This window comes from Hemicordylus capensis, chromosome 3 (genome assembly GCF_027244095.1).
Source record: "Hemicordylus capensis ecotype Gifberg chromosome 3, rHemCap1.1.pri, whole genome shotgun sequence".
Taxonomy (NCBI): Eukaryota; Metazoa; Chordata; class Lepidosauria; order Squamata; family Cordylidae; genus Hemicordylus; species Hemicordylus capensis.
The window spans coordinates 358,755,899-358,768,114 of record NC_069659.1 but is presented as its reverse complement, the minus strand read 5'-3'; the positions used below and the strand labels follow the sequence as shown (position 1 = coordinate 358,768,114).

Sequence of the window (12,216 nt, the reverse complement as noted above, 5' to 3'; positions counted from 1 at the left end):
AGAGCTCATTCCTATTCCAATGGGAAGTGGACTTAACTTCCACATCAGTGGGAAGTTAGGGTGGGGTGTGGGAAGTTGCTCTGTTGACATTAAATAGTGATAGAAAAGGGAACTTTGATAAAGCCATGATCCCTTGGTCCCTGACTCCACAAAGCCTGAGCCAGAGATAATCAGTCTGTCACGATCCATGTGCCAGATGTGCCGGTCCAGGAGCAAAGCGGAGTCGTATGTTTTGGACACGACCAAGAATCAAACGGCTTTGGAGGCCAGGATTTTCAGAACACAGCCGGAGATCGCTTGCCCCGTGGACCCCACCCCCACCCCAAGGATGCTTTTATGTCCTACCAGATCACTAGTCTTCACAGAGGGCTGGGGCTTAACGATGCACTTGCTCACCACCACCAAATGAAAAACTGGACCCACCCTGGTTCCCCACACTGGAATGGGTGGCGAAGTCATGGGACATGGTGTGTGGCGTAACATTGGTCAGCTGTGCAAGATGGCGAGAGGGCTAACAGAGGGGATCGTGTCCTTTATCAGTGGAGTCCTTGCCTCGTATTGGAATGGTCGAAATCGAGATGATGTACATCCCTTTGGAATTGAAGCACAATTTTGAATAAATCATGATGGAGGATGGGTTTAGTGTTAGGTCGAAGTTGACCGTGTAATTTAGTTGTGAATCTAAATCGTTAGCTGCTTTTCGAATGTGTGTGTGATGTTTTTGCAGGCCCATTGACTGTAATGTGTGTCATTCCCACTTCTTTAATAATAAAAATGAAGCCATTCAGTTCTGGCTATTCTGCATTTTGTAGAGCTGGCCGAAGTGGCTCCTTGCAAAGGGCATACCTGGTGTGTTCTTTCTCTCTCTCTCTCTCTCTCTCAGGTGCTCAACCCTTTTTACATTTTCCAGCTGTTCAGTGTGATCTTGTGGTGCACAGATGAATATTACTACTATGCAGCAGCGATTGTGATCATGTCTCTGATCTCCATTGTGAGCTCGCTTTACACCATCCGGAAGGTGGGTTCATATTGTGCCAAAGAGCCTGTCTGTCCCTCTTTGGTGCGTTAAAAGTTTGAATCTTGGTGTGGCTGCTGGCAGCCCTGCTCTGAACTTTCCCTTCTGTCGCCTTCAGCTATGGGCACAGCTGCTGCCACATGTCCCTTGGCATTCCCGAGGGATGTAGAATGTGAATTCTCTTCTCTCCTGGTTTTCTGCTTGCCTTAAAGGTGTGCCAGAACCTGACACCTCATCAAGCACTCTTGGCAGATCTAGTCTTGGGGAGTGCAGACCCTGTTTCTGAGGTCTGGAAATACTTGCCCCTTTGCACAGTGGACACAGCATGCCTGAACGTTGCTGCCTGGGTGGGCACAGCTGCCCGCAGCCACCAACTGGGACTGGCAGTGGAGGGCTCTGAGGATACAGCGCAGCAGCTGCTAGTGAAGGGGGGCATTGCTGCCATGTCTGGGGCTTTCAGACCTCCCACAAGCATTCTGGGGGGCATTTGGGTCAGGCCAGGAGACCACCCTTCCCAGCATCCCCTTCTCTGCCAGCAGAGCATCAGCTGCTTACCTGGATGGCCTGTTGGCCGGGCCCAGCCTGCCGAGACTCTGGGAAAGCAACAGCCACCCCCCTCTCCCTGGCCACTGATTCAAGGAAATACGTGACATGTGGGCTCTTCAGGCTGCCTGGCCTGGCCACTGAATTCAAAGGCCAAAAGCTAAACTGGGCTATAGAAATAATGGGATGTAAACCCCTTTCTCCCCAGATCCTGTTTCTCTAGGGCAGGGATTCTCAACCTTGGGTCCCCAGATGTTACTGGACTTCAATTCCCATAATCCCCAGCCCCAATGGCCTTTGGGTGGGGATTATGGGAGCTGAAGTCCAACAACATCTGGGGACCCAAGGTTGAGAACCCATGCTCTAGGGTGTGTGTGTGTGTGTGTGTAGTTTAAGTGCCTTATACCAATGCAAAATACACAACAAGAAGTTCTGGTAGGAACAAATCTGCCCACTTTCCTTTCACAATAATCACAAGAGCCCACATGCTTCAAATGTTTACACACCCTCCATCTTGAATTGGGGTGGACGACATCATCAGAAACTACGCCATTGAGGTGTCCCTACAACTGTATCCAATTTGGTTAATATTGATCCAGGCACTGTGAAGTTTATGGAGGGCGGGAGACACAGACACACACAGACACACAGACACACACACACACACACAGCGCCGGGTGATCTCGTCAGCTTACTTTCTTTAATGAAAGTAGGCAGAAAATTACAAGTCCACCCAAATCTCTGAAATTGCAATTCCCTGTAAGGGAGTGAGCTCTTCTCTTGATGCCCCTCATGGACAGCCGTGTGAGAAGCGGCTCTGTGGACGCCCCGGGCTCGGAGGGTTCCGCTCTGGAGAAGAGCTGGGGCTTCTGCTGACAGGCGTCCTCTCCTCCTCCTCCTCCTCCTCCTCCTCCTCTTCCCAGCAATACATGATGCTGCACGATATGGTGGCTGCCCACAGCATCATCCGGGTGTCAGTCAGCAGAGCCAGCCAAGGTAGGGGGGCCAGGGGTGGGGTGTGTGTGTGTGTCTCTCTGGCTTCCAAAGCAAGGCTGTGGGTGGGGCCCAGGTAGGGACTCTCGGGAGCAGCAAGCCCCCCCTCCCAATGACTTGGGCGCGGACCTTGGCTCTGGCAGGGTCGGGGGCCTTCTTCCCACGGAGGCCTGGAGGGCAGCGTCCCGGTGCTGCTGCTCTCCAGAGGCCAGTGTTGAGGCTGCCCCTTCACAGGGCTTGGTGCCCGGGGGGCTCAGGCAGGCCTGCTTTGGGGCAGTGGCTCTCTTGAGGGCTTTGGGGTGTCCTTTGGGGAAAGGGGCCCCCAGAAGGGGGCTGCTCTTTTCGGCCGCCTGCCGTTGATCCGCTTCACTACTGCAGCTCACGTAAGCCAGAGAGCAAATGCCCAAGATGAAAAGGCAGCTGGAAAGCCTCACTGCGTTGCCCCCCCCCCGCCCCGCCACGGAGGGGTTGGGAGTCCCTGGCGTGGGCTTCCTCTGGAGACTGGTGGGGCCTTGAGAGTGGGCTGCCTTCTTGACAAACACACTAGCCCAGTGCTGGTGGAGCCAAGCAGCCGGCCTTCCTGGCAGGCAGCAGTTGGGCCGCCCCACCGCGCCTCCTCAGCCAGAGGCCCCTGCAGGCCCCTCTCCCCAATCCTTCCTTGGAGCTTCAAGTGGCTCTCCCCTTCTCTCTGGCACGTGTCCAGATGCATCAGCCCGGCTCCCCCCCCCCAGCGGGGGGCTCTTTCCCAAACTTCAGTGGCTGTCCTCCCTAATGCTCCAGAGAGCTCTGGGCGCGGGAGGGACCTCGGCCTAGAAGAGGCCTTTGCTGACCCTAGCCAGACAAGAGAGCAGCCGGCCCGAAGCTGTGGCGCCGTGATCCGTGTGGCTCTTGGGCATGACTTGGCCTGTGCTTCTGACCCGCAGGCATAGAGGAGATCCTTTCCACGGACCTTGTGCCTGGAGACGTCATTGTGGTCCCCCTGAACGGGATGATCATGCCCTGCGATGCAGTGCTGATCAGCGGAACCTGCATTGTGAACGAAAGCATGTTGACAGGTAGCGCAGAAGAGAGGCTTCCCTGGGGGGCCGGGGCCGGGGCCGGGGCCATCCCTCCTTCAGCCTGCCTGTCCTCTTGTTGAAGGCGAAAGCGTCCCTGTCACAAAGACCAACCTGCCCAACCCCACAGAGGACTCCCGGGCCCCAGGGGGGGAGCTCTACAGCCCGGAGGGGCACCGGAGGCACACCTTGTTCTGTGGCACGACCGTCATCCAGACCCGCTTCTACACCGGAGAGTTGGTCAGAGCCGTCGTGGTCAGGACAGGTGAGTGTGCTGGGGAGGGCGGGCTCTTTGGGCAGGTGGCCCATTGTTCGGCAAGGAAGGAGGCCTCCCCCCCGCCGCCACCGACCCACATTGCCAGAGCCCGTCTGTCCCAAGAGCTCTCTGGGTCAGGAGATTTGCCCATCCTTTTCCTGTTTCCATTCTGAAGAACTTGGGGCTGGGAGACGGAACCAGGTTCCTCCTCTTTGTTCCTCGGCTGTGTTTGGTTTCTGTGCCCAGTAAATAACCGGCCGCCTTAGCTTTTGCACCAGAGGGATATTGGGTGGGGCTTGAACCTCTGAGAATCCCCTCCCTCGTTCCAGGCTTCAGCACTTCAAAAGGGCAGCTGGTCCGCTCCATCTTGTATCCGAAGCCGACGGATTTCAAGCTCTACAGAGATGCCTACATGTTCTTGCTGTGCCTCGTGGGAGTGGCAGGGGTTGGGTTTCTGTACACAGTGGTCATCAGCATTCTGTACCAGGTACGGCCCCCTTCTCTGATCCCGGAGCCCGCTTAACTCCAGCGGCTCGCCAGAGGAGATTGCAGCAACTTCTGGCTGGCTGTTGCTCCACAGGGCCCTCCTCCTCCTCCTCCTCGGCGTGGCTGCCGCTCTCTGTGTGGGCATGCTGCTGTGCAGAGGCCAGGCAGCAGCACGGTCGCGGGTGTGCTGGGGCCTCCCCGGGCCTCATCCTAGCAAGGAGGGTGCCTCGTGTGTGAGAGGCCTCTCCAGGGCAAGAGCCCTCTCTGCTGGTATTTCCAGTTTGTTGTCTTCTGTGTGGTTCAGGAACTGTTGCTCTCGTTGGAGTTTGCTTGTGAGTGTCAGAACTTACTGAAAAGCCCGTTGAGAGGCGGGGACCCTGCCTGCTCTCCTCCTCTCAGAGTGTGAAGTGTGTGTTGTGCGACCCAAAGACAACCCCAGAAAAACAGACTGCCTGTGTACGTAAGCTGGGCTCGGTCCAGTCCGAGTCTGGCTGAAGCTTCTTGTGGGGCACGTGGCATATCCTGGCATGAGACACGATGCTTCCGTGCCAGCAGTTGGAAGGTGGGGCCAACCAGGGGCTTCATTCCTGCCTGCTGGGGTTGGGGCATGTTGGCCAGCATCAAGGGACTCCCTTGTTCTGAGTGTGCGCTTGGGCTTCTCTGATAGGTTGAGGCCAGCACCATCATCATCGAGTCGCTGGACATCATCACCATCACGGTCCCTCCGGCACTTCCTGCTGCAATGACTGCTGGGATAGTTTACGCTCAGAGGCGGCTGAAGAAAGTTGGGGTCTTCTGCATCAGCCCTCAAAGGATCAACATTTGTGGCCAGCTGAATCTTGTGTGCTTTGATAAGGTTCCCGCTGTTCCTTAATGCTTTTGCTTGGGAAATCCTGTGTGGAGTTCAGGGGGAGGCTTCCGGGACCTCCCTAGAGCCCCTGGCCTTAAGAGTGGCTTCGCTGCAGTCCACAAGTTCCCTTCCCCTTTGCACTAGCGTGTGGGTTAGCCGGAGTCGAGAGCAGGCCCCTAGAAAACTTGCTACTTTATGTGTTGGTCTTTGGAAACATTTCTACCCTGGGCTTCCATTCCGGTAATGGGATGTCCAAAGTGACTACCAGTCATCAGGATCAAATCACACGTGTTGTGATTAAAAAACCGAAACATAACGGTCGCATGTTGGCTGACCTGGTTCTCTGGCCGGCCTGTGCTTTAAGCCTCCAGGCAGGAAATTATTTGTTAGGACATCCATCAAGTAGCAAATTTCAGAGCGGTGAGTTGGGCTGAGTCTCACACTCAGAAGTGTCAGGAAACTGGAGAACACGAGTCACTGTGGTTGCTTTGGGAAGCCGGTGCAAATGCCCGGAAGTTCCGACCCGCACCAGTACATCACAGTCACTCTGGAGTGCCTTTGGGTGGTGGCCAGGTTTCCCAAGCTGCCTTAGGAAACCAAGTCAGCTTCGGTCTGCAAATCCTGAGCGCTGGGGAAAGTGGCCTGGTTTGCAGCCAGAGGGGCAGGGATGGGGCCGCCGGGTGTTTCTGACTAGTGGACCCTGGCACTGTGGGAGAGGGCAGGTGCTCTGGGAGGGCTGGTTGTCCGAAGAGTTGCTCTGCTTTGACCCGGCTGGTGTCTCCAGGTGGCTCACAAATAACCATCCGTTCAGCCAGCTCTGTCTGGAAACCCTTTCCGTGACTGGCTTCAGCAGCGGCAGCAGCAAGGGCCCCTCTCAGGAGCTGGGTCTCCACCTGCTCCAAGGGCATTGGCAAGGCTTTCCCAGCAAAGCAGTGTCTTTGGAGCACTCCACGAGGGGCAGACTTTGGCACTTTCCCTGGACTTCCTGGCAACCCCCCCGCCCCCTCTCACCACGCCCAGATCCAAAGTCTGGTGGTAGCTTGAGCAGCCAACGTCAGCGGCAGGTGTGAGATTCTGCCCTTGCTCCTCCCGGCTGTCCTCCTTATCTCTCTGCGTTGCAGGCGTGAGTGTTGTGCAGAAGACGCTTGCACACATCTTGCAGGTGCCTCTTGGACAGCGCTTGTGATGTCTTTGCTGGGGATGTGGCACGGTTCTCTCCCCCCCCCCCCGCCCTCTCCCAGATGCCTGTGGCATTTTAACCATTTCCAGAAGCTTTTGCTTTTTTAGAACTTTGTTAGTTTTAAGCTTCCCTTATTTGTAGCAAGCACTTTACTTATCTGGCATTTTTTACTAGGCCTCAGTTAATTTAAGGCATCGGCAGTGTCAAAGATTAACAAGTATTTGACACAGATTCTAATTTTAATGTAAAAAAATATGCAATTGTTCTCAGTAAAAGAGTAAAATTTCAAGTGGCCCTCAATATCCACAGGGTTCATTTCCTACAGTTTTGCTTAATTGTGGGCCACCTGCCTGCATACCAATTTAGTTATTGCCAGGGGCGGGGCGGGGGGAGGGGGATTAGTTTCATCTAAATTGTCGGTTCTCTACCCCCACAATAACTAAATTTCCCCAGCCATTCCCTCTGCTTCCTTCAAGCCTCCCTGCGTGCCAGCTGGGAAGCAGGGAGGGGGCCATTTAAATTTTAAACCTCCCCACCATCATCTGATGGGCGAGGAGGCTTAAATGGCCCCTCCCCACTTCTTAGCTGGCACACAGAGAAGCTTGAAGAGGAGGCCGCGGGGGGGCGGGGGGCGGGGCTGGGGCACCCTTCGGGTGTGCCCCACCGAGCCACTCCCAGCGCCTGAATGCTGAACCTGGTCCTATTTTGGGGGTGGGGGTGGTAGGTGAAGCACTCCAATACTCACCATTGGCAGGACTTTCCTGGAATGTAACCCCCGCGGTAACCCCCTTCCTGTATACAGAGGCCATCTCGAGGGTATGTGCTCTGCCCATATTGCTCATCCTTCTGGGATCAGACTCCTGTTCTTTTCCTGTCAATTCCAGATCTTATGGAAATATAAATAATAAAATTAGGGGTGTCCCCTGGATCATCTTGGAAAGAATCTAAAATGAGAAGTTCTTCGACGTGGTCTCTGTGCTTTACACGAATGGGCTTTGCGCCTGCGCAGAGACCACATCGGAGATTCCAAGCTAGAGTTCTAACTTTTGGCGGTAACCCTGCCCCCTTGGTATATAGGTGGCTGCGTGGGCTTCCCTCTCCAGTCTTTCTTCGTCTGCATTCGAAGACACATTGCTGAGTTGCTCCTTGCTAAACTCTTGTGCAAGTACTATATTCTCCTTCCCTTTGCTTCCCTTATTTTCGTTCAGTACTTCCCTTCCTTAGCGTTTTTATTTCGCCCCCGGTCACCCCCTCGGATATCTTCCTAGTTTTGTTTTCCACCCCATTGCAGCCTTCGGGCCCAGCGTTCTGCGCATCCTTCGCCTCCGCTTTTCTCCGTAGACCGGCCTATGGCAAAGACTACAAAATTTAAGCAGTGTGGTCTCTGCAAATCCAAGATCCCTTCGACCGACAGCGACAAGCTCTGCTTTTTTTGCCTGGGTGAATCCCACAAGGTTGGCTCTTGTCTGCACTGTGCAGCCTTTACGAAGCAGGCATGCAAAAATCGAGCCTCTCGACTTCGTTCTTGGCTTTGGGAACAGGCGTTCCAAACTACGGGCTTGGACAAACTGTCCACCATGCAGGCTTCGTCCAATACCTCTCCTGCAGCCCGGGGCTTACAGCCCATTTCGTTCCCTCCGGGAGTCTTGGCAACTATCCCCAAGGTGAATATACTCGTTGATCCCGTGACTCAGGCTTTGACATCGATACCGAGGAGTTCGGTAGCAGTGTCTGTCTCGACGGCGGCATTGGTTGAACCGCGTTCCGTCCAGCCGGTGAAAAAGAGAAAGAAGGACTGTCGCACTCCTTCCGAACTACCAACAAAGAAGCAGAAATCAACACACGATACCGAACGTTGATCCCAAACTCTACATACTGAAACTGTCCTTGATACCAAAGTCGCCTACGGCTCTAGCCCACACGATCCCGTGTACGAGTCCGATCACGACTCTGAGCCTGAGGAGCTCCCTCCGGAGCAACCATGCCACTGGGCCAACCGAGACTTGGAAGCTGCTCTAGATGAGCACTACGCCAGACAAGTTGAAGAAGAAGCGGACTACTTCTACATGCATCAAGAAGTTCGCCAGCGCCGTCAGGCCTCCACTGCCGCGGAGCCGCCCCTTCGACGTTCTGCCTCTCCTCGCCCATCTATACCGGCTTACTCGACCTTGGCCCCGATCCCGAACCCACCTTCAGTACCGGCAACGCTGCCGCCTCCTCCTCCACCTCTCTTCTACCTCCATGGGTTCCACCCAGAAATTTGCCTGTACAGGCAGGTACGGCTATTATTGCCCCCGACTCCAGACCGCCTACTCGGTCTACTTGGCTCCGGATTCGACCGCTCCGACCCCCGGTATCGACCGACTCTTCGGATTTGTCCTCGGATGAAGAAGGCCCAGAATCCTTCCTATCCGATAGGATATCTTTGGGCTCTCCGCCTCCCTCTTTATTGCTGGACCCTAGGCCCAGCTCCCCGTCAGAGGATTTCCGTATTTATACAGACTCTCATGTCTCATGTATGGCAGCTTCGTTGGGAGTCCAACTTTCTCAAGGGGACAAATCTGAACCTGACCCCCTTTTTCAATTAATCGAGGATGATGCCTGTCCTTCGGTATTGCTACCGTTAAACCCATCTATTCTCAAAATGGCCAAGACCTCTTGGATCAAGCCTTCCTCTCTTCCACAAACATCTAAACAGCTTGATTCCTTTTACAACGTTCATGCTTCCGCGGATCAAGATGATTCCTTTCTGAAGCAACATCCATCTATGGATTTGATTGTGGTTGAATCTTCCCTCTCTAAATTCAGGGGATATTCCTCCTCTACCCCACCTGACGAAGAGGGAAAGAAACTAGACGCGTTTGCAAGGCATTTATACTCCATTGCTTCTATATTGACAAGAATTACAAACTACCAGGCATACTATGCCAAATACCAGTCCTTTCTTTGGGACCATATTGCCCCCTTCTTGGACCACCTCCCTGAGGAACAGCAGGGCCCGGCCAGGGTCTCTTTCCGAGAGGCCACGCAGGTATCTAAGGAGGAACGTCATGCAATTCGCCACTCAACGGAGGGAGCCGCTAAAGTAATGGCAACTTCCGTCACCATGCCTGGCTCAGGTCTTCTGGTCTCACGCCCGATGCTAGATCCAGAGTGGAAGATCTTCCCTTCGATGGCTCCTCTCTAACAGAAAACAGAAGACACTCTTCAAAAAGTGCAGAAACTGCATAACACAGCCCGCTCCATGGGTCTTCAACGTTCCACAACCCACCATTATAAACCACAAAAATGGCAACGACAACCATATTCTTCTAAACAGCAATACTATCAACCCCAGGACAAGTCCTTTTGCTCCAACAGATACCAGCCTTACAGAAAGCGCTCCAACTTCACTGGATCCAAGATGCAGCAGCGCTCCAAAGGGTCCCAGCCCCCAGCCAAAGGACAATGACTTGCACCCTCCCCACCGCTGGGGCACCAGGCTCTCCCCCCCTTCATTTCCACTTGGGAGAATATCACCACGGACTCCTGGGCTCTGACCATAGTGAGGGTCGGTTATGCTATAGAATTTGCATCCACCCCTCTGTACAACCCCGTTACCCACTCCACCTACTCCAGCTCTCCTGGAAGAGGTAGACTCTCTACTCTCCAAATCTGCAATAGAACTGGTTCACAATCCTCAATCCCCGGGTTTCCACTCCCGATACTTCACTGTTCACAAGCCGGACGGCTCCCTTCGCCCCATTCTGGATTTCTGGGAACTCAACTCCTACACCACCTACCGCAGGTTTCGTATGGTCACGATTCCTACCATCATCTCCCTCCTACAAAAGAACCAGTGGTTCGTTTCCATCAATCTCAAGGATGCATATTATCACATTGCCATCAGACCTCAGCACCGTCGTTTCCTCCGCTTTCAAATAGCAAACAACACTTACCCATTCCGCACCCTTCCCTTCGGACTGGCATCCGCGCCCCGGGTGTTCACCAAATGCATGGCCCCAGTGGTGGCGGCCCTGCAACAACAAAATATCCAGATTTTTCCATGCTCGACGATTGGCTCATGGTGGCCCACAACCCACAATCCCTTCTCAGAGACCTCCACACGGTCATCGCCCTCCTCTCCAACCTGGGCCTCCAGGTGAACTACGAAAAATCAAAGCTCTCCCCTTACAGCACGATAGAATTTCTGGGAATCCTCTTCGACTCGGTTCAGTCCAAAATCTTCCTGCCTCAGCGCAGAACCTAAGCCATCCTGGATTTGTCAGCCCACCTACTCTGCCACTCTACCCAGTCAGCACGAACAGTTCAATGCCTGTTAGGACATATGGCTTCTACCACCCACGTCCTCCCTCATGCCAGGCTACGGGCCAGGACTCTACAGCACTGGTTCCTTTCACTGTTCTCTCCACACGAGGACTCCCTCGCTACCACCCTAACACTCCCGCCTCGGGTTCTACAATCCCTTCTATGGTGGGCGGACCCAATCAACCTCACCGTCGGCTCCCCCTTCCACCCTCCACGTCCCGCTCTTCTATAGGGATGTGCACGGTCCGGAGAAGTCCGGACCGGCACCGAAGGGGGGCCTTGTTTTTAGGGCGGGGAGGGCTTGCTTAGCCCTCCCGCCTCCTTGCCCCCGCCAGCGCCCGTATTTAACATTATAGGGGCGCTGGAAACCAGCCGCCCCCCCACCGCCGCCACCGCCGCCGCCGCGAAATCACTCTTAAAAACATCCAGCCCTCCCTCCCTCCCAGCTAGCTGCCCGCCCGCCCCCCCACCCACCCAGTCGCTCACCCGGTCGGTAGATACTAAGCGAGAGGAGCTCCGGCACAGAGCTCCTCTCGCTAGGAAGGCCTCCGGGAGAATGGTGGCTTGCGTGCGCATGCGCGCGCCGCAAACCACGCCGTTCTCCGGAGGCCCGGTCTACCCGCCGGGAAAGGGCCGGGTAGACCGGGTCTCCGGCGATCGGAGGCCCGGTCTACCCAGCGATCGGAGGCCCGGTCTACCCGGCCCTTTCCCGGCGGGTAGACCGGGCCTCCGGAGAACGGCGTGGTTTGCGGCGCGCGCATGCGCACGCGCGCAAGCCACCATTCTCCCGGAGGCCTTCCTAGCGAGAGGAGCTCTGTGCCGGAGCTCCTCTCGCTTAGTATCTACCGACCGGGTGAGCGACTGGGTGGTTGGGTGGGGGGGCGGGCGGGCAGCTAGCTGGGAGGGAGGGAGGGCTGGATGTTTTTAAGAGTGATTTCGCGGCGGCGGCGGTGGCGGCGGCGGGGGGGGCGGCTGGTTTCCAGCGCCCCTATAATGTTAAATACGGGCGCTGGCGGGGGCAAGGAGGCGGGAGGGCTAAGCAAGCCCTCCCCGCCCTTAAAGATATACCCCCCACCCGGACCCGAACCAGCCCAGTCCGAACCGGTCCGGCAGTTCGGCCATTCTTTGGAATGGCCGCCGGACCGGTTCGGGCACACCACTACTCTTCTACTCACCACAGTTAGTTGCATCTATGGGCGGTTGGGGTGCTCACGCCAACAATCATAACATCCATGGCATCTGGACCTCGACTGAAGCTGCCCACCACATCAATTATCTCGAACTATTAGCAATAGCAATAGCAATAGCAATAGCACTTACATTTATATACCGCTCTATAGCCGGAGCTCTCTAAGCGGTTTACAATGATTTAGCATATTGCCCCCAACATTCTGGGTACTCATTTGACCGACCTCGGAAGGATGGAAGGCTGCGTCAACCTTGAGCCCCTGGTCAGGATCGAACTTGTGACCTTCTGGTTACAGGGTGGCAGTTTTACCACTGCGCCACCAGGGGCTCTCAATATTCAAA

General features: G+C 55.2%; 1 protein-coding gene across 6 annotated transcripts in view; it reads left to right on the top strand.

Moving 5' to 3' along the window:
- Window positions 1-12,216, top strand: part of ATP13A3 (ATPase 13A3) — a 76,794-nt gene that overhangs the window by 23,845 nt on the left and 40,733 nt on the right. For 5 of the 6 annotated variants that reach the window (XM_053312258.1, XM_053312259.1, XM_053312261.1 and 2 more), the window contains 6 exons: window positions 884-1,018; window positions 2,482-2,554; window positions 3,475-3,606; window positions 3,692-3,871; window positions 4,192-4,349; window positions 5,016-5,204. In XM_053312258.1, the coding sequence (XP_053168233.1) occupies window positions 884-1,018; window positions 2,482-2,554; window positions 3,475-3,606; window positions 3,692-3,871; window positions 4,192-4,349; window positions 5,016-5,204 (867 nt within the window). The remainder of the gene's footprint in view (window positions 1-883; window positions 1,019-2,481; window positions 2,555-3,474; window positions 3,607-3,691; window positions 3,872-4,191; window positions 4,350-5,015; window positions 5,205-12,216) is intronic. The other variant, XM_053312260.1, reaches the window with a different exon arrangement.